Source organism: Anolis sagrei, chromosome 2 (assembly GCF_037176765.1).
Source record: "Anolis sagrei isolate rAnoSag1 chromosome 2, rAnoSag1.mat, whole genome shotgun sequence".
NCBI lineage: Eukaryota > Metazoa > Chordata > Lepidosauria > Squamata > Dactyloidae > Anolis > Anolis sagrei.
This window is the reverse complement of record NC_090022.1, coordinates 26,501,656-26,523,455: the sequence shown is the minus strand read 5'-3', so window position 1 is coordinate 26,523,455 and position 21,800 is coordinate 26,501,656. Positions and strand designations below refer to the sequence as shown.

The following is a 21,800-nucleotide window of genomic DNA, read 5'->3' as shown; positions in this document are numbered from 1 at the left end:
CAAGATGGCTTCTGCTGTTCTTGTTTCCTGTGACAAAACAACCACAAGTCCCCAAATAGAACTTGTGTACATCTCAGAAATGCCAGATACATGAAAAATTAACGGGGCATTTTTGATTACAAAAAATGTGAGTCAAGCACTGAAAGAGTGAGTAGGCCGAAGTCTGTTAAGAGTCAGTGGGCCACAGCTAGTGTCGTTCTGAGGAGTGTGAGTTAAACCTCTGTGTGAGAAAGCTCCAGTGTGAAGGCTGCTGTGTGTAAAGCTACAATGACAATGCTGGATGGATTGTGGATTTATGAAATGATGAACGTTGACCACAAGATGATTTTATTCCTGCTGTTGTTTTAATTTGACTGTTTTAATTAGTTATAACTGTCATCATTATATGGTAAACTGTATATTGTATTTTGTGAATTGTTGGGCATCGAATTGCGCCTTTTGTAAGCCGCCCTGAGTCCCCCGTCCCCCCAGGGGGTTGAGAAGGGCGGGGTAGAAGCACTTCAAATAAATAATAAATATGTATTTGTTTACTTGTGTTATGGAAACCTTTTTTTTGTAAATAGCTATATTTACTACAAAGAAAAACCTATGGAAGCAATAACATTGGTCTGCGTGTTTTTGTTCTTTTTATCACTTTGGGCTATTGGTGTTTGGTCTCACTGCTGTTGATAAGTTACTCTGGCATACATTTATGAGGGTCTTTTCTTAGTAAGCCCACTCGCCCAACAAGAAATATGTAACTCTCATGTGCTAACTTAGTGGCAAGAGCTGATATGAGTTGCATCCCAGGAAAAAAACAGAGGGATGCATTTCCTAGACTTAAACTATACATTATTGTTGGAAGTGTTAAGATTTTAACATGTGGCCTCCCAAAAGCGAAACATGTGTTTCATTTTTTGAATTGTAGATATTGCCATCATTTAATATTGACAACAGGGTCTATGATGCAGCCCATTTCCCAGTATTAGCACTGTTTTATCTTCTAAGTGCTTGGATATAAGACTGCCTAGCAATTGCCTGTAAACTATCTTTGACTTCCATGCTGGTAGTAAGTCAGGGCAAAAGTGCAGTAAGTAAATACATTTAATCAGCACTACTGATTATCCTTCACACTGCACACCAATGGCTACTAGTTGCCATTCCAGTTGAATGCAAAGTTGGTGCCTTTTGACCTTGCTTATCTTAAAGTGCATCTTCTTGCAAACATCATGATCCCAAATCCCACTGGTTTCAATGTGTGTGCCTTGTAACTCTATAGAAACTTCAACACAATGTGTCAATGGTAGCAACTTTTTGTTCCTAAGTTTTCATTGAAAGCAACCTCTGAGAGATTGAATACATTTTAATTATTTTTACAGCACTCTTCATGTACAAGGACCTCTTACAGAGTTCAGTAAGAAAAGAAAATACAGTTCCATGCCCCCCCCCCCCCAAATGAAGCTGCCATTAAAATTGAGACAGTGTGACAAACAACAGGTAAAAGGTATACAAGAAGGAGAGGCAAGGACAAAGAACGTGAACAGATCCAGTTAAACATATTTAGTATTGGGTTTCTTCCCCAGTATTGGATTCAAACTCAAGGATCATATCAACGTTTTTGGCAAGAAATGTCCAGCAAACCTTTAGAGAACATACAATCCCTTATCTCACATTCACCCTGCACTGACACAAAGTCTAACGCCACCCATCTTTTCACCTTACCAGAACTTAAGAGGAGTTACTTTTGGACTACAGCAGGCATGGGCAAACTTGGGCCCTCCAGGTGTTTTGAACTCCAACTCCCACAATTCCTGATAGACTCAGGCCTCTTCCTTTTCCCCCTCAGCCGCTTAAGTGGAAAAGGTAAAGGAAGGGGCCTGAGGCTGTTAGGAATTGTGGGAGTTGGAATCCAAAACACCTGGAGGGCCAAAGTTTGCCCATGCCTGGGCTACAGTGCCCAACTGACAACAAAGTAACTTTTCCAGGTTCTGCAATTTCCCTTTGTATCAGAGAACTGAAGCTGCAGGAACAACATCCAATAAAAAACTAATTAATGCATCACCTTCCCTAGCAATCATCAAATTCAGACTAATTAATCAAGTTCTCAATTCATTGCCAAAAGAGGGGCAGGGAACAACAACACTCCCTGTTTCATACCAATGAGATATCAAATGCAGAGGAGCAGGAAAAGGAATCCGTGGCAAACTGAACCTCTGCTACAGCAACAAAAAAGTGGCCAGAGAAGGCAAATCATAATCACTACATTAATACAGAGCTAAAATTGGGGGTTTTTTTTGTCCAGCTATAAATTGCAACTCCCAGTGCTCTTCACCAGTGGCAAAGGATGCTAGGAGTTGCAGTCCAGCAGCATGTGGTGGGAAATAAGATTCCTACCCCTGCATATAAGCTGAAATCCTATACTGCATAGGAAAAGCCTATTGTCACTAGAAGGGCCTTGGTGCCAAACAGGCTGGAGTTGGCAGCACATTTGTTTTACTCCAACGTATTGGTGGCACTTGCATCAGAAATAGGATCTTAGGCCCCTTCCACACAGCTAAATAAAATCTCACAATATCTGCTTTGGACTGGTAATGTACACTCACATAACCCAGTTCAAGGCAGATATTGTGGGTTATTCTGCCTTGATATTCTGGGTTATATGGCTGTGTGGAAGAGCCCTTCGACAAGAACAATCCAAATACTTAAAATTCTAACTTGAAGTTACTCTTTCCACACTCATTTGTGCAAATCTTACCCTCTTCTACTTGCCAGCTTGCTTCCATTTTAATAAACTCTTAATTCTTGATAACAGAGCACAAAGGAGCACGTAAGAGTTGGAAGCACTAGGATTCACAGCTCAAAAGACCCAAAGCAATTTGTTTCTTTACTTTGCTGCTACATAAAACTTGGTAAATTGTACACCCACCAGCGGGGCCTTGCATTATCAGTCACTTCACAGCATCAGGGGGTTTATGACTCAGCTTGTAAACATGGTGTTGCCTTTTATTCCAAGAAGCTGTTAACCTAGTTGAAGCCTTTTGTCTACTGTGTATGTCTGCCATAGGGGATTGTGCCAGTAATTCCTGTCATCCTCTTAGGAAACACTGGGCAAAAATGTGGGGGCTAAAGCAGGGATGGGAACAGTGAAGCTCTCCATGTATTGTTACTCCCAAGCACAACAAGTATTGAGGGCCATATAGTGCCTACCTGTAGGTTAGAGACAAACCAACTCCAACACCTTTGAACAACTCGCATTATCCCATCTCAGTGAAACCGGTGGCCCAGGTTATGGGATGAAGTTTTATTGGATAGTAAACTTCCTGCCCATAACACACTGTGACCTGTTAAAGAGTGCCAGATTATGTGGCTCAGTCATAGTAGTCCATCTTTTACTGGGTACGTTTTGATGAGAAACACAGCTTTTGCTTGCACTGCAGCAGTGAGGAGCTCCAAGATTGAAAAAATCTGTGATTTGCACCTAAGCCTTTCATCAAATGTCTCCAATCTAAAAGGCTTCTAAATGTTTACTGTTGCAAAAACAAAGTTTGAATGTTCTTTCAGCTCTACGGCCCATGTATGGGGCACTATTGGATACTAACATACTCAGTTTTAAAACCATGTTTTTAAAATTTGCATCCTATTAGCATTGCATTTTAAACTTTGAACTATGTATTTTAATACATGTATTTTATGGCATTGTGTTTTATCTGGGTCTTTTAACTGTGTTCTACCCCACCACAAGCCATAGGGAGAGACAGATAATAAACAAAATTATTATTAACAGAATAATCTACTTTCAGAATGGATTTTGTCTTAAATCCATTCTGTTATTTGCCATGCCACTTTTGCAATAAACTACATAGATTTCCATGTAGCTGCCAGTCTGAATGGTAAACAGCCCCAACAAAAGTTACACAAAGGCTCTGTTTAAAATCATAAAACAGGACAAGGAGTGTTGCCAAGATTAGTGCTAGTTATATTTTTCAATACTTCCATTAACATTAAAAGGTAAGATGCAAAGCTATACTTGCCTCATTGACATGCTAGGAAACCTGCAGATAATAATTTGCTGGTTGTCAGGCAGGCGGTTAAAAGGTGCAGAAGGCCTACCAAATACAGTTGAAGACCATAATCTCAATCACTTGCTATCTTCACATCCAAGCAACTCTCAGCCAGACAGCCAAAGCCAAAGCAATGATTTCTAGGTAACCTGGCTCTATGCAAGGTACTCCAGCTCAGATGTTCTAAGCTATCACCTCCATCATGTACACCCAGCATGGCTCAAGTTGAGATTTTTCAAAAACTAGAGTGAACCACACAGCCATAGGCTCCCCTGCAAAATGACAACTTATTCCTCCACTTCAATATACAAAAAGTCTAAAATGCCTCTCTTTGGATGCTTTAGCAACAACTACAGGTAAAATGAGCAAACACAGAGAAAATAAAGCACTATATATAGTAACTGGTATTAAAAGTGACTCCTTGAGATAGCAATGGCCATGAGTTTAGTAGACAAAAAAACAGCAAGAAAGCCAGATTAACATCTAGCCTAGTATATAAGGTTGTCTTGCTCTCAATATATATTATTTTTAAAGGGGGGGACAATATTCTACTATAGGGGCATGCAAAGACCCTCCAGCTGCTTTGGGATGTGAACTCTCACAGTTCCTGGTCACTGGCTATACAGGGTTGAAGCTGACAAGCATGCAGTCTGTCAATAGTTGCAGGGAAACAGCTTTCCCATCATCCTATCTGAATAAAATTATTCAGATTGCTTAATGTTTTCTGCATTTTATCTGCATTCAAAATGGCACTTGTGCAATCCCACCATGCCATCACTGGGGCAAAGTGTGACATGAAACATGTGCTCACTTGTAAATATGAAGTAGCGGTCATAGGCAAACTGTTCTAGCCCTCTTTCTTGTTCTGTGAATTCTCCTAAAGGGCATTTTAGAACTGAATATTCTTGCCCCATCACAATGTAAGCATTCAAATTGTGTTTTGAATAAGCAAGGAGGAGGATGGAAGACTTGTTTCAAGAGACATCAGCAAAGTTATGTTTTCTATAGCAATTTCTTCATTGTAGCCTGCCCTGCTCTTCCTATTGCTTCAAGAGAGGAATTGGCAATGTGGCACTCCAGATTTTCATCTATACTACTCATTATCCCTCACCATTGGTGGGATGATGGGAGTTTCAGTCCAACCCCATCTGGGGGGACACAAATTGTCTACCTCTGCTTTCAACCCTTCCAGGTTCTACTCAACAGTAACTTATTCTTGACTTTTCCCAGTACAGCAATTCACTGTTCTATGCACTGAATGGAGAAATGAGAATATGGTACTAGTACTGTACTACAATTAAAAACCAACAGTTTAAAGCTATTTGGAAAGGCTAACATGAGAAAGGAGACAATCCACAAGAAGAGGCAGGGTAAGATATAGGGGTTCCCCAACTACTACAAGGTAGACTTTTGACCAAACACCAGGAAAATTATATTTTCTTAAGCAGCCAGGAGCAATTCAGCAGCAGCAAGCTGCCTGGAAGGGCTGCTGCATCGTCAATCTGGTCCTTCACCCACACTGCCACGAGACAAGATAGACACATGTTGGGGATGCTTTAGTACATGACCGCCTCCTGCCAGGAGGTATTAACACTAGATGAGCCTTTTATGGCTTTGCCACAGTGCAAAAAAACAAACAAACAAACAAACCCCAGGCAACACCTGCACGGAATTTCTCCTGGTTTCTAGAGTAATAATGGAAATGCAGATCCATCCTCTTATGGAGCTGCTCCGTGTCCCCTAGAAATCCCACTGCAGTCGAACTGTACAGCCTCTGCCTTCTAAAAAGAGGGCTCCCCATACAAAGGAGCACTGCCCCTTTTGGTTTCTCCATGCTGCCCAGATGGGCCTTGAGTTGCTGGCGGCAGGAGCTTCCTTGTTCCCTGAAACACACACACATACACACAATGGCTTGCCCGGGAACTCCCATGTTGTCAAGCTGCCAGAGCCACGTTCCAAAGCACTCCTCAGTTCAGCAGTTTGAGCTGCCCAGTCACTTGGTTCACCATCTCTTCTTCTCCCATAATGGCCAGGACTGTGTGCGATCCAGCTGGAACCTGAAAAAAGAAGGGAGAGTGACAAGATAAAAGCGTGGGATAGCATCATCTTGGGTGATTCCTGGAGCCAGTTTGATGAAGTATTTTGAGTGTTGGACTATGACTGCAGGCAAGGTTTAAATCCCTAGTCAGCCATGGAAAGCCTACTAGTGAACCTGCACATTCACACTCTCTCAGCCTAAGAGGAAAACGAAGACAAACAAATTCTGTGTGCATTGAAGATATTATGAGAAGTGGTCTGTTGGGAAGAGGTGAGGGTACTGAATACCAGAGGTGACTCATAATCAGTTTAGCATTTAAAAAAAAACTTTTGCAGAGGTAAAACTAAATGAAATTAGGTTAGTTAGAGTTCATAAAGTATAGTTAGAAAAGGGACATTTGTTAGAATTTTCAGGTTTAGTTAAAATTAAGTTCGCTCAGGATATGAATGTATGAAACAGGAGTTAGAGCAAGTAGCTCAATTAATACAGTCAGGGAATAACAAGTAGAACCTGTGAGGCATGTTTGAGGAGGGCTCATTAGAATAACCATACATTCGTCCCTCTACATTTGTGGGTCTAATTTTTGCAATTTGATTACACTATTTTTGTTCCTGGGTTAGAAATGCCATTTTCTAATTGCTTCTATCATAAAAACATGAGAAAGGGTTATTAAGCTGCAAAAACATTGTTTTTGCAGGACTTCCTGCAGCATATTTTGCCCAATTAAGTGTTGCCCAATTAAACAGGAAATAACACTTTCAAATCGGAAACAGAAAAGTTATTAAATTTTGCTATATAGTATTATTTGCAGATTTGATTAATATAGTTTCTCTGGGAATCTCTAAGTCCTCCAGTGGAACTCCATAATCAACTTCTTCTGAGGTTTACCACAGAGTTATGCTGGAAGACCTAACGATTCCCAAAGAGATGTAGTCTTATATTTGTGTACTCTTATATTTTTGATCGTTCCACTTTCATGGGAGTCCTGTGCTCCTAAGCCTTGTGAAAGTGGAATGTATAACAACAAAACTGAGCCAACAAACTGTAGTGACATATCGATAAATAATCAGTAACTACCCATAATTTCATTATCTTCTGCTAAATGAAACATTTTGTTTACATAAATGCCTTTGCTTTCGGGGGGAGGAGGTGTCACTATGTTGAGAGTGGGTTTTGGATAAATAAAGAACAATATGAGGGTGCAGCAGGTGGACAACTGTGATTGCAGTTTTTGATGGAGTGGAAAGAAGCTAACACACAAAAGTCACAAAGGTGACTGCTATAAGAAGTAACAGCAACTGTTTAATTTGGATGTTGCTCACAGAAGCAAGCAGAGCTTAGATAATGAGATCTAAGTCCCCTTGTGGAGAGAAGGGCGGGATAGAAATATATGTAATAATAAATGTGACTTATCACACATGACGAGATAAGAAGAGTTCTCTTCACTTGTCAATGTTGTTCAATAACAACTCCAAACATTCCCTAACTAATGTGGGTTGATGGAAGCTGAACTCAAACAACATCTAGAAAGCCACAAGCTTCCCTCCACTGCCAACATTTCCACTGAAATATTCTTGCAAAAATATGAACAGCATTAATTTCTTTTCTTAATGCTCCAACTATGGGTGATGTTGAAGATTATACAGTTTGAATGATGGAGGTGGAAGTTCTGAAATCAATCATCTAGTTCTCAGCATTACCTCATTGCCTACAGATGACAAAGCATGTCAATAATGTCTTTAAACATTATATACAGTATAATTTGAAATATACAGTACCTTTAAAACAGAATTTGCAAAAAAAAAATGCCTAAATGAAAGAAGTATTTCCATTTGTGACATTCAACTTAAAGAGATACTACCTGCAAAGTGGCACATGCTTATCTAATTACAAATTTTGGTATCTGATATCAACAGACAGAACCCTTTTTGAGTGGTGCTTTTGCAACTTTGGTTAATAGCATGAATAGATACTACCAGAATGCTGCACTTCTTATTTCTGCCTTTTCTTTAAGGGGGATCTTTCTAAAACAAGTAGTCTGAACCACAGGCCTAGAAACAGCATTATAACAACCAAACTTCTATATTCAGTATTGCCCTTGAGAGCAATTTTTGGCCCCGATCTGTAAGAGAAAGCAAATACAAGTTTTGTATTCCTCGAAACATAGCTCTATAATAAAAACATGAGCATAAATGTTCCATTTTCTCATTCATACTCACTGTACAACTCAGCACTATCATCAGTACTGCTTGGGTTTTCATAGAAAGCAAGAACAAGGTGTATTTCCAGAGTCCAAGATACCTTAGAGCAGAATAAATATTTAGAACTTCTGGCCAATTTACCTGGGTTCTCCCTGCATCTTGCACTAAATATGTCGGCAGTTCCAGGCTCAAGGCTAAGGCGTGCAGCTCCAGTAACTGGTCAGTATTGGTTCCCTGAAGTACAACTTTCTTGGCACTGAAAAGGATAAAGCAAGCTCACATGTTAAGATCAGAGTGCTACCAAGGAAGACCCCTGGATGCAAGAGTCCAAAGGTAGGGTCCCATGGCATGATGGGCCAAACATGATGGGAAGTGTGCTAAAACAACATCAATTTGTGCCATATATGACATGTGCTTGTTCTGGGGCATGAATGTATAATTGTGAGGCTAGCAAAAGCAAGTCTGCCTTTCTTTCAAGTGATCTCCTGGGGCACACTGACACAGGCATAGATCCATGCTAGACTTTGACAAATCAAAAGTCTCCTTTTTGTTACTGATGGAACCAAGATCTAGGAAAGGATCCTCCAGGAGAAGAATTGTTTGTGAATTCCCATCTTTCTCCACAAATCACTTCCCATGTCATCAGGGGCGGCTCAATCCATTACGCAAAGTAAGCATTTGCAGTATAGTTGATTTTGCTCAGGGGCACTCTTGAGGCGCTCTTGGGGGGAAATAGACCTTGACATATGTGAGTTGTAGTTACTTGGATGTATAGTTCACCTACAATCAAAGAGCATTCTGAACTCCACCAATGATGGAATTGAACCAAATATGGCACACAGAACTCCCATGACGAACAGAAAATATATATCAGTGATTGGTGGTTGGGGGGGGGGGGAGCGCCAAAATACTGTTTGCTTACAGTTGAAAATTACCTAGGGCCGCCTCTGCATGCCATGCATTTTTCTAGAGATTCCCCAGCTTTCCACAACATATGTCTTGGCAGGGAAACACAAGAATAAAGGGGGGGGGGGGGGGGGAATCAGGGAAAGTCGCTCATGTCTCCCTGCACTGGCAGGAGTGCCCAATGAATAGCCCCCCTTCATGAGCTGTACGGAAGCAAAGTCAGGAGGGTTTAAATCCTCTGGACCCAATTCCAACACTTTCAGGGTGCTCCTGGAATTCCTTTTATAGCCAAACCCCCTCATGACATTAGCTTCCCTTCATTCTAAATGGTTAAAATGCCTTTCTCAAGGTTTAATTACGGTCAGTATGATTTTTAAGTCAAATATGTGGAAAATTTTGGCTCCACCCTTTTGCCTTTGCCTCTGCCATCATTGGAATGCAGCTCTTTCAAGGGTTTCACTGAACTGAATGTGGCCCTCAGGCTGAAAGAGGTTTCCCTACACATAGATGACAAGATACTTTTCTGTGTTGTTGAAGAGGGAGCTGTAGTTTAGGTGCCTAAATCCAATGTTGCAGTGGCAACCACAATAAGAGTTTCTGCAATTTTGATCCTTCAGCTTTCTGTGTTGTCTAAAAGCTGGTTCCCAGGTGCTTTGTCAGCACATGGGTAGCTGCAGTAGGGATGGGTTGAACTCTTCTTCTGTGTACTAACAATGGAAGTTCAGCACTTAATCCTACTCCAAATGGCTGGTGCTGAAAAATCTGAACCATCCTAACATTTATGTGCAGAACAATTTTCCCTGGCACTATGGAGCAATTCCCAGACATGGAAAGGCCACATAATTGTCTGTGCAACCCAAAATAATCAGCCTTTACCAAAGATAAATGTTACCCAAGTATTTGTTTACACGACAAATACTCTTCAGGATGAAGTCTTACAAAATTGGTGTTATAGGGAAGACAAACTTATAAGGCACATGGCTGACTGAGAAAAGAGTATCAGAGCAACTAGGGACCTTCCACACAGCCCTATATCCCAGAATATCAAGGCAAACAATCCTACATCATCTGAGTATGGACTCAGATAACCCAGTCCAAAGTAGATATTGGGGGATTTTCTGCCTTGATATTCTGGGTTATAGGGCTGTGTGGAAGGGCCATGGGGCTGCAAGTGGGATGATGTAACCCACCTTGAGCCATGAGGAGAAGTGGGTAAGAAATAAAATTATTATTATTATTATTATTATTATTATTATTATTATTATTATTATCTGAAACATAACAAGATTAGTACACAGAAAACAAGATCACTACGTTGGCTGTTGTATTGGATCACACGTCGGACACTTCCCAAGTGTCTAAGACTTTGTGATGTATTGGCGAATAATGCATGCAGATCCCAGTAGGGTGGCCTTTTGCAGTTGATGGATGGTGATTTTGTCAGCGCCGATTGTGTTCAAATGCAGGCCAAGGTCTTTAGGCACTGCACCCAGTGTGCCGATCACCACTGGGACCACCTTGACTGGCTTATTATTAGACAGGCTTGTCAAAGTTTCTGGTCTAGAACAAAGGATAAAGCAAACTTGCCCAATCTAGCAAGTTCAAACCTCAACTCTCATCATCCTCAACCAGCAATACCAGTGATCAAGGAGGCTGAGAACTAACATATTTAGAAGGCATCGGGTAGAGAGAGGCTATGCTAAAATGAAGAAAAAACTCTCCTCCTGAAGAAAGATTTCTCCCTCTTTTTTTAATGTCTGTTTTTTTCTTTCTAAAAAAAGTTATAAATTGCTTTTCCATCCAACAGAACATTACCGTCATGGTTGGCTTGTGTTTAACATGATAATCACTTGTATGTTTTACCTGTACATGTTTTGTTGTTCTTCCAAGAGACTGTAACAAGACACGTGTGAGTAGGTTTCGCTGACTATCACACCAAGCCATGCTCATCCCACACCTTAAAAGCTATTTTCCTTACCCATGTTCATCCCACTGGTTGATTATGTCCCTCTGACTAGGCTTCTCATGCATCAGCTGGAACAGGCCGATGGCTGCGTGTCCCACCTGTGCAGCAATCTGCAATGGTAAACATCAGGAAAATGAAATGGATAGCCGCTATGAAAGCTGATATAATCATGAATCTGTTAGTATTCAATTGCATGAGATTCTGGGCTGTTTTGCTGCTAAGGTGGGGTGAGAGCCAGGGTGATACAGAACTTCTGGCTGTTGGACTGGGGCTCCTTCCACAAAACTGAATAATGTCTCAAATTAGTTGCTTTAAACTGGAATATATGGCAGTGTGGACTCAGGTAACACAGTTCAAAGCAAATATTGTGAGATTTTCTACCTTGATATTCTGGGTTATATGGCTATGTGGAAGGACCCTGGGATTTCAGGACTTCACATCCAGGTTCAAACTGAACTATGAGGTTTATGGGATGACCTTTTGGGCTAATCACTGTTTTTCCGACCAATGGGTTGTTATAATGAAATAAAGTGGGGTTGAGGGGGGGTGGGAGAGACATACACCACCTTGCACTCACTGAAGAAAAACCCCATGAATCGGTTTTACCATTAGGAGCAGTGTCTTCCAAGTCCATTCTAAGTAAACTGGTAAAAGATGCTACTAGCTACATATCGCCCCAGAAATAATATACAATAGTTTGGGTCTCTTTTATCAAGAACTTTACTTAAAACAAAAAAAAGCCCTATAATTTTATGCCGGTCATCCACCTTTGGGGAAAGGCCACTATTCACATATCCAGACCTCACTATGTTTCTTCAGAGCCGGGGGGGGGGGGGGGGAATGAAGAGTGTGCGGGAGCGGGAGGACACCACTTACACAAAAGCAGGTGCCCCAAATGTTTCCACACTTACATTCCTCCCTGCCAATGGCACTACACTGCAAGGCAGATGCCTTGGAAACAGCTGTGAAGGCAAGTACAAATCGACTGCTCCTGCCACCATCAAGATCCAGTTGAAAATGGAAATGGTCCTTCCTGGTTGCTTTGCTGAAAGGGCTGAAGGTGTGCTGGCAACCCTCTCCTCATTCCCCATCATGACATGTTACTATTGTTATTATTTGAAACACAACAAGATGAGATCACAGCAAACAAGATCACTCTGCTGGCTGTTGTATTGGATCACACGTCAGACATTTCCCAAGTGTCTAGGACTGTGTGATGTATCGGCAAATAATGTGTGCAGATCCCAGTAAGGTGGCCTTTTGCAGCTGGCAGGTGGTAATTTTGTCAGTGCCAATTGTGTTTAAATGCAGGCCAAGGTCTTTAGGCACTGCACCCAGTGTGCTGATCACCACTGGGACCACCTTTACTGACTTGTGCCAAAGTCTTTGCAGTTCCATTTTTAAATCCTCATATGTCAGGTTATCCAATTGATTCTCTTCAATCCTGCTATCACCTGGGAATTATCAATTAATTAATTAATTAATTATTCCACTTTTTCTCTCCATACAGAGATTCAAAGCAGCTCACAACTAAAAATCATTGCAATACAATTTAAAATATACAAATATACAAGTATCAAAACAGTATTAAACATAATTAAAAGCATATAAAATCACAGCAGCCTCTGGCAATCTTTAAAACCTTCTATTTTTAAAATCCTGCCTGAATAAAAAGGGTTTAACCTGCCACCAGAAGGACAGCAGGAACGGGGCTATTCTGGTTTCCCTGGGAAGAAGGAAGTTCCAGAGTCGAGGGGCAGCCACACATCACACACAGACATATAACTATACTGGCAGTAGGTTGCCATCACAGATATGCACGCTGAAGACACCTAGAGTGCAGTCAAGAGACCAAAGGCAAAATCAGTAGATATGGCGACTCATTTCCAAAACTGAGGAAGCCATAGTGCTGATTTTTATTGGAAATGTGAAAATCACATCGTTCAGGTAAATCATTGTTAATCACACACTTGTTCCCAGGAGAGGTCATGTGGAGGAGAGAATAACCATTTGGGATCATCGTAGTCTGATATCGGTGTAATCACCATGAACACCCAAGTTAGGTTATAAGCCACTATTTCTTCTTGAAGCTACAGAAAAAACAGGAGACGGGGGCATTTGCGCACTAGTTCCTTTAGCTAACAGAGGGCGGACTTCCATCCACACATGAGAGGGGACTGAAGCTCAATGGCATGTTTATTTATTTCCCATACTTGTCCCTCGCCCTTTTCACCTCGAAGGGGACTCAGGGTGACCTCACAACCTGCAGCAATTCAATGCCCAACAAACAAATTCCAGAATAACAAGTGCAATTAAAACAACAATAAAACACAAATTATTAAAATGGCAATTAAAATCACACAAATTCATAGCATCGCCCCTCCGAAGTTCAACTGCATAGCCCTTGCAGATGATGTCAGGTGCCCAGGTAACAGAAGTTACACCATATCCCATTCAAAATAGAACTCACGGCGATTTGGAAGAAAAGGGTCAAGGTGCTAATGAAAACACAATTGACAGTAGACCCACACCTCTCATAAGGGTGAGGTAAAGGCATTGCTTGGAGTGGGCTGCCAGCTTCTCCCTATCTTGTCAGAGGCCCCTGGAGCTGTGGCTCCCATAATTCCTTGGGCTGATGAGAGTAGTTCATTTATTTTGAGCGTTTATATCTTGCCCTTCTCACCTCCAAAGAGGGACTCAGGGCGGCTTACAACAGGCAATCATTAGATGCCAACATAATACATTTAAAAACACTGTTAAAATTAACAATGATTAAAACAATTATAAACAATACAATTTTTAAAAGTTTGCCGGTTGAAAATCATAGTTCAGGTCCATCCGTTATGGTCACTTAAAGACATTCTCTTCCCAGTTATTCCATCTATTGTTCAAATGCTTGATCCCACAACCAGGTTTTGAGGTTTTTACAAAAGGTCAGGGGGGAGGGGGCAGACCTAACTTCATTGGGTAGGGAGTTCCAAAGCTGAGGAACCACCATGGAGCAGGCCCCGTCTCTTGTCCCTACCAGTCTCACCTGCGAAGGTGGTGAGACCGAGAGCAGGGTCCCCCGATAATCTTAACCAGGGGTCCTCAAACTAAGGCCCTCCAAGATCATTTACCCGGCCCTCGCTCAGGGTCAACCAAAGTCTGAAACAACAACAACAACAATCCTATCTCATCAGCCAAAAACAGGCCCACACTTCCCACTGAAATACTAATAAATTTATATTTGTTAAAATTGTTCCTCATTTTAATTTTTGTATTGTTTTAAAGTGGTTTTTTTGCACTACAAATAAGATATGTGCAGTGCACATAGGAATTCATCCATTTTTTTTCAAGTTATAATCCAGCCCTCCAACGGTTTGAGGGACTGTGACCTGGCCCTCTGTTTAAAAAGTTTGAGGACCCTTGATCTTAATATTCTTGATGGTTTGTAGAGGGACATGTGTTCAGACCGGTAAACTGGGCCAGAACCGTTTAAGGCAGTGGTTATCAACCTTCCTAATGCTGCAACCCCTTAATACAGTTCCTCATGTTGTGGTGACCTCCAACCATAACATAATTTTCATTGCTACTTCATAATTCTAATTTTGCTACTGATATGAATCGTAATATAAATATCTGATATGCAGGGTGTATTTTCATTCACTGGGCAAATTTGGCACAAATACCTGATACACCCAAATTTGAATACTGGTGGGGATTGATTTTGTCATTTGGAAGTTGTAGTTGCTGGGATTTGACCTACAATCAAAGAGCCTTCTGAACTTCATCAACAATGAAATTGAACCAAACTTGGCACACATGACCAACAGAAAATACTGGAAGGGTTTGATGGACATTGACCTTGAGTTTTGGAGTTGTAGTTCACCTATATCCAGAGAACACTGTGGGTGCAAACAATGATAGATCTGGGCCAAACTTGACACGGACATTCAATATGCCCAAATAGGAACACTGGTGGAGTTTGGGGAAATCAGACCTTGACATTTGGGAGCTCTAGTTGCTGGGATTTATAGTTCACCTACAATCAAAGAGCATTCTGAACTCCACCAACGATAGAATTGGGCCAAATTTCCCACACAGAATTCCCATGTCGAACAGAAAATACTGTTTTTTCCGATGGTCTTTGGCAACCCCTCTGAAGCCCCCTGGGGAACACTGGTTTAGGGCTTTATAGACTAAAGCCAGCACTTTGAATTGTGCTCAGTAGCAGATAGGCAGCCAGTGGAGCTGGCACAACACTTGGTCAAAAGCACCTGGAATCAGTCAATGACTGACTCCCTGTAGAAGTTATGAAGTGCTGCTAGAATAACAGAGATAACTGCAGTGAAAATGTTTACCTTTCCAGCTCCCATGGAAAGGTCCATGTTCACCACAAAGACCATTTTGTAGTAACCGCTCCCTTGGATGTCATCTTCTTCCTGGAAAGAGTGTTTGGGAGTAAGTCACTATGTAAAATTATAGCAAAATTACTCTATGCACACCACTGCGCCAATACCTTAGCAATGAAGACTTGTATAGCTGAGGGAACATGTTGTCCTCCTTTAGAATTGTAAAGACAAATATCACTTAAATAAAAGAAACATCAAATATAAAATAGGCAAATATAAAATAAGATGTAAACACCACACTAATCTGAGTATCTGCTATTTTGACACATCCAATGAAGTGCTTTTGAACAAGTATAAACAAAAATAGGACTAAGTATGTCCCAATTATCTTGGAAATCATAAAGCTCATTCCAGAAGGTTTTTTAATTTGTAGTTTTCCCTTTCTTGTAATAATGCACTATAGTACAATGCCTTAGTGTCTCACTTTGTTGGTAACTATAGTTACTAGGCAAGAAAAAAAGGTCACTTTTGAAAGTTCACTGAGTGGCTTTCTTGAGAAGTTTTTCTTTTGGGTAGTTACGAATAAGTAAAAACAACCTTTTAACATTTTATTAATCATACTGGCTATAAAGTATTAAGCTGTCAAGTATTTTAAGATGAATTTTGCCTTAATGACCTTCCAAGAATTCTTTTAAGTGCCTTTATATGTTTTATTGGTTTTTATCACTTTTGCCAAGTTGTATTCATAATGCAGCATTGAATTCTGCCTTGTTTGTAAGCTGCTCTGAGTCCCCCTCAGGGTGATAAAGAGTGGGATATAAACATAGTAAATAAATAAATAAATAAATAAAGTGTGTTAGTGCAAACCCGGGCACTCCGGGTGTTTTAGACTTCAGGCTTAAGTGGCTGAGGGGGGGAAAGGAAAGGGCCTGAGGAAGAGAGGAATGGTGGGAGTTGAAGCTCTGAATGGTTTGGGACCCACCTCCCTTCATGATCGCATTTCCTTCTACGAACCTGCATAATCTCTTTGATCTTCTAGGGAGGCCCTCCTCTCGCTTCCACCTCCATCGCAAACGCAGCTTGTGGGGACAAGGGAGAGGGCCTTTTCTGTGGTGGCCCCCTGGCTATGGAACTCACTACCCAGGGAGATAAGGCAAGCCCCCAGTCTCACAGCCTTTACGTTTAAATAAAGATGATGATGATTATTGGCCTCATGTTTGCCATCCCAAGTCTCCTTGGGGAGATGGTGGAGAGGTATAAATAAATATTGTTATTATTATTATCATTATTATTGGCCCCACGTTAGGCAGCTCGTGTTTCCTTGGGGAGATGGTGACAGGGTATACATAAAGATGATGATGATGATTATTATTATTACTAGCCGTCCCCTATCCACAGTGAGGTTGCCAAGGAGACCAGGCTGGAGAGTGAGAAGTGGGCGGAGCCAAGTAGAAAATGTTTTTGTGCGTCTTTGGCAGTTGAGAGTGGAGAGTGGAGAACCAGTGTGTGTGAATAGCTGGAGATTTTCAGTCTAGGAAGGCTGAAGGGAGAAACCTAGCCAGTTTCTTTAGTTAAAGTAGACTAAAGGAAGCTCGTTTAGATCACTAGTCAGGGAAGGACTAGAGATCAGGGATTTGATCAAGAAAAGATCAAATTGGAAGGCTATTCACATTAGGAAACATTGTTTATTAAAGTGCTTCACCTCAGTAAAAGTTAATCACAAGTTGTGTCATCTAGAAGAGTTGACTGTATTGCAAACCAAGTTACATTCAAAGTTCTATAAGTTATTCAAAGTTATTTAACAACCTGCAACCATACGCTTTGTTCATAATAAATTTGTTAACTTTTGTTGAAGACCATCTCATCTCCATTAATCTGCGTCTGTGGAGCCAGATCTCATAGGTGGTACCTCCAATACCTCACGTTGGTGGCAGTTACATTAATTTACAAGTAATAATTGGCCTCCCCCCAATACCAAGTCCTAGAAGCACTTTAGTAGAACCAAGATAACTGCACACCGCACACTGCACTTCCTTATAATCCTACATTCCTCCCGCCACTTCAGCACTTTTAATCCTGTACCCACTACTCTGGCCGGCCCAGTTTTAAAGTGTCCTGATGTATTGTTATTGTTTGTTGTTTATTTTGCTTAACTGTTTTTAATTTGCTTTGATATTGTTTTGTTGTATTGTGTTTTGAGGCTTTGGCCAGTGTAAGCCGCATCGAATCCTTTGGGAGATGCTAGCGGGGTACAAATAAAGTAATAATAATAATAATAATAAATTCTTATCAAGAATTGAGGCCTGAGATTAATTACATCCATAGTCATCCACACTGTACAATTGGTGGCAGAATTAAGAACAGACTGTACAATTGGTGACAGCAGGTGGGATCTTTAAAGTTTAAAACCCTATACCCTGTCTATTGTTGGAATTGCACCTGCACAAGAGGTAATTAGATGTCCCTGCCTGCTTCTTCTCTGTTGTTGTGCTGTTGCAATTTTAGAGTTTTTTTAATACTGGTAGCCAGATTTTGTTGATTTTCATGGTTTCCTCCTTTCTGTTGAAATTGTCCACATGCTTGTGGATTTCAGTGGCTTCACTGTGTAGTCTGACATGGCGGTTGTGAGAGTCATATTATGTATATCTTATTTTGAACATCATTTCATTATAACTAAGACTAGTAACAGGACAACTTTGTATTAACACTAGTTTTATAGATATCTGTTTAGTGAGTAGTCAGTTTGGTTCATTAGTACGAGCCAAAATGCTTATCTCATATAATTCAATTGATAGAGGTCTGAACGGTTTGGGACCACCCTACCTGCGTGACCGTATCGCTGTCTACGAACCCACACGCTCACTACGGTCATCTGGAGAGGCCCTGCTCGTGATCCCGCCCGCGTCGCTAGCGCGCTTGGTGGGGACACGAGACAGGGCCTTTTCTGTGGTGGTCCCTCGACTCTGGAACGCCCTCCCGAAAGATCTTACACAAGCCCCTACGCTGGCAGTCTTCAGGAAGGAATTGAAAACCTGGCTGTTCCGATGTGCCTTTTCAGATTAGGAACCTCCAGTACCAAATCCTAGAAGCACCTTAGTAGAACCAAGATCACTGCACACTGCACTTATATTTAATCCCACATCCTCCTGCCACATCAGCACTTTTAACCTTGTACCCCTATTCGGCCGGCCCGGTTTTAATATTGTTTTGTTGTATTGTCACTGTTATTGTTTTCCTGCTTAACTGTTTTTAATTTGCTTGGGTATTGTATTGTTGTATTGTGTTTTTTTAGTCTTCGGCCTGTGTAAGCCGCATCGAATCCCTCGGGAGATGCTAGCGGGGTACAAATAAAGTTATAATAATAATAATAATAATAATACAGCTAGTAGTAAATAAATAAATAAAAACGACGTTTTTATTTATATAGATGATGATGATTACTATTATTATTATTGGCCTCATGTTAGCTACCCTGAGTCTCCTCAGGGTAGCTAAATAAATATAAATAAAGTTTATTATTTTTTGGGTTGTTGTAGGTACAAATAAAGTTAATAATAATAATAATAGGGAGGGAAGGAAGGAAAGAGACAAGGAAGGATGGAACCAAAGAGCAAAGGAAGCGAGGAAAGAAACAGGCAGAGAAGGAAGAAAGAAGAAGGGAAAGAAAAAGAGGAAAGGAAGGAAAAAGGGAGGGAAGGAAAGAAAGAAGGAGACAAAGAGGGAGGGAAAGTTGGCCACAGCAATGTGTGGTGGGTACAGCTAGTAGTAAATAAATAAATAAACATGACATTTTTATTTATATAGATTATTATTACTATCATTATTATTATTGGCCTCATGTCAGCCACCCTGAGTCTCCTTGGGGAGATGGTGGAGGAGTATAAATAGAGTTCATTATTTTCTGGGTTGTTGTAGGTTTTTTCGGGCTGTATGGCCATGGTCTAGATGCATTTTCTCCTGATGTTTTGCCTGCATCTATGACAAGCATCCTCAAAGGTAGTGAGGTCTGTTGGAACTAGGAAAAATGGGTTATATATCTGTGGAATGACCAGGGTGAGACAAAGGACTCTTGTCTGCTGGAGCTAGGTGTGAATGTTTCAACTGACCACCTTGATTAGCATACAATGGCCTGACTGTGCCTAGGGCAAACCTTTGTTGAGAGGTAATTAGATGTCCCTGCCTGCTTCCTCTCTGTTGTTGTGCTGTTGCAATTTTAGAGTTTTTTGATACTGGTAGCCAGATTTTGTTGATTTTCATGGTTTCCTCCTTTCTGTTGAAATTGTTGGATTTTTTAAATAGATTATTGAAATCCAAAACATCGTCTGAGGGGGGAAAGGAAAGGGCCTGTGGCTGTGAGGAATGGTGGGTGTTGAAGCCCACAACATCGGGAAGGCCCAACTTTGCTCAGGCCTGCTCGATATTTGCATTTCGTAGCCCCAGAAACACAATGCGGGCCTCACCTGGGAGTCGAGGCCGCTGCTGAAGTAAAGCTGGGCCGCAGCCTCGGCGGATCGGCCTCCAGTCAGCGCCAGGGCCTGCGAGAAGGAGAAGGAGAGAAGGCGGCAAAGGGTGAGCGGAGGAAGCGGCGAGGCCAGGCCCTTCCCCGGCCCCGCTCCCGGGCCCCACTCACCCGCCGAGCCGCCGCCTCCGGGATGCCCAACTCCAGCAGCGGCGCCACCAAGGCCTCGTCCACGCCCGGCTCCGACTCCAGAGGCGGCAGCTGCGACTCCATTCTTCCCAGCTGCCGGCGCTCTGCTCGCCGATTGGCCGCCCTCGCCGCCGTCCGGACCAATCACCACTTCCGCACCGAGTTATCAACCAATAGCGGAGGAGCAACGTCGGAAGGCGGATGGAACCAATAGGCGCTCGCAAAGTCCCTTCTTCTCAGCTATCGATTGGCTGCCCACGAGTCCCCTGGCCCAATTAGAACACGCTCTCCGAAATCGTCATCGGAAGGCGGGTCTAACCCAAAGCTGGCCGTGGCTTCCTTCTTCCCAGGTCCCTTGGCCCAATCACATCTGTCGTGCCGGAATCGTCATCGCGTTGCGACCAATCATCTAAGCCCAACTTCGGAAGGCGGGTACAACCAAGGGATGCCTGTGCTTCCCTTCCTTTTAGCCGCCTATTGGCTTCCCCTGCCAACTCCTGACCAATCAGAACTCCCTCGCCTAGGTCGTCATCGACACAACTTTAGAAGGCGGGTTTAACCGAGAGGCGCCTGATTGGACACCTTGGCTGTAGCCCGGACCAATCAGAATTCTCGTGTCGAAATCGTCATGGTTTTCGTAACCAAGGTTACTGAATTACCAAGAGGCGGTGGCAGTGTCCTTCTTCCCAGCTGCCGATTGGCTGCCCTTGTTGTCTCCAGGGCCAATCAGAACACACTACTCCAAATCGCCATCACCTTCGCCTCCTTCAATCCCATCACAGAATCAGAATTGGACCAACCAGTCTTAACTTCATTTGGCCAGCAGAATCGCATTCAAAGCACCCCCGCCAGATGGCCATCCAACCTCTGCTTAAAAGCTTCCAAAGGAGGAGCCTCTACCACACTCCAGGGCAGAGAGTTCCACTGTTGAACAGTTCTCACAGTCAGGAAGTTTTTCCTCATGTTCAGGTGGAATCTCCTTTCCTGTAGTTGGAAGCCGTTGTTCTATGTCTTAGTCTCCAGGGCAGCAGAAAACAAGCTTGCTCCCTCCTCCCTGTGGCTTCCTCTCACATATTTATACATGGCTATCATTTATCCTCTCAGCCTTCTCTTCTTCAGGCTAAACATGCCCAGCTCTTTAAGCTGCTCCTCATGGGGCTTGTTCTCCAGACCCTTGATTATTTTAGTCACCCTCCTCTGGACACATTCCAGCTTGTCCACATCTCCCTTCAACTGTGGTGCCCAGAATTGGACACAATATTCCAGATGCGGTCTGACCAAGGCAGAATAGAGGGGTCGCATGACTTCCCTGGATTATTTTTATCAAGCCTCCTCTGTTTTATGATTTGTCTGTATATAATATGCTGAAGTGTATATGTGTTCTTTGGTATGCAGTTTTTCCTAACTGTATGTTCTTGAGGTTGTGGGATATTAAAATAGTAAGTTTTGTGTTAAAGCAAAACTCAGCTTCAGATTTCATGATCAAAGTCTAAATGCAGGGAAATGACATCAAAAGGGAGGATTAAAGATGTTTTCAGTTCAAGCAAGCTGGCAGGTATCTCCAGCAGCATCATATATTAAATAGCAGCCACCATATTCTTAATATGGATTAGAAAATAACCAACAAATAAAGGCTAAGTTTAACAAAGTCAAGCCATGGCTAACCT

The 21,800-nt window shown here is 42.0% G+C and overlaps 1 protein-coding gene across 1 annotated transcript; it reads right to left on the bottom strand.

Moving 5' to 3' along the window:
* Nucleotides 1–1,327: 1,327 nt before the first annotated feature.
* Nucleotides 1,328–20,274, bottom strand: LOC132769484 (probable peptidyl-tRNA hydrolase 2). Its single transcript, XM_060766548.2, has 6 exons — nt 20,116–20,274; nt 19,946–20,020; nt 15,495–15,575; nt 11,164–11,261; nt 8,421–8,535; nt 1,328–6,097 (listed from the first exon to the last, which is right to left on the bottom strand). Exons 1-6 carry the CDS (start codon nt 20,215–20,217, stop codon nt 6,008–6,010), a joined length of 561 nt encoding a protein of 186 aa, XP_060622531.1. The 5' UTR covers nt 20,218–20,274; the 3' UTR covers nt 1,328–6,007.
* Nucleotides 20,275–21,800: the final 1,526 nt, after the last annotated feature.

Coding starts and splice junctions, on each gene's coding strand:
- LOC132769484 (XM_060766548.2), bottom strand. CDS start 20,217: ATGGAGTCGCAGCTGCCGCCTCTGGAGTCGGAGCCGGGCGTGGACGAG. Junction 20,021..20,115: donor CGGAGGCGGCGGCTCGGCGG/GTGAGTGGGGCC, acceptor TCCTTCTCGCAG/GCCCTGGCGCTGACTGGAGG. Junction 15,576..19,945: donor GCAGCGGCCTCGACTCCCAG/GTGAGGCCCGCA, acceptor CACTCTTTCCAG/GAAGAAGATGACATCCAAGG.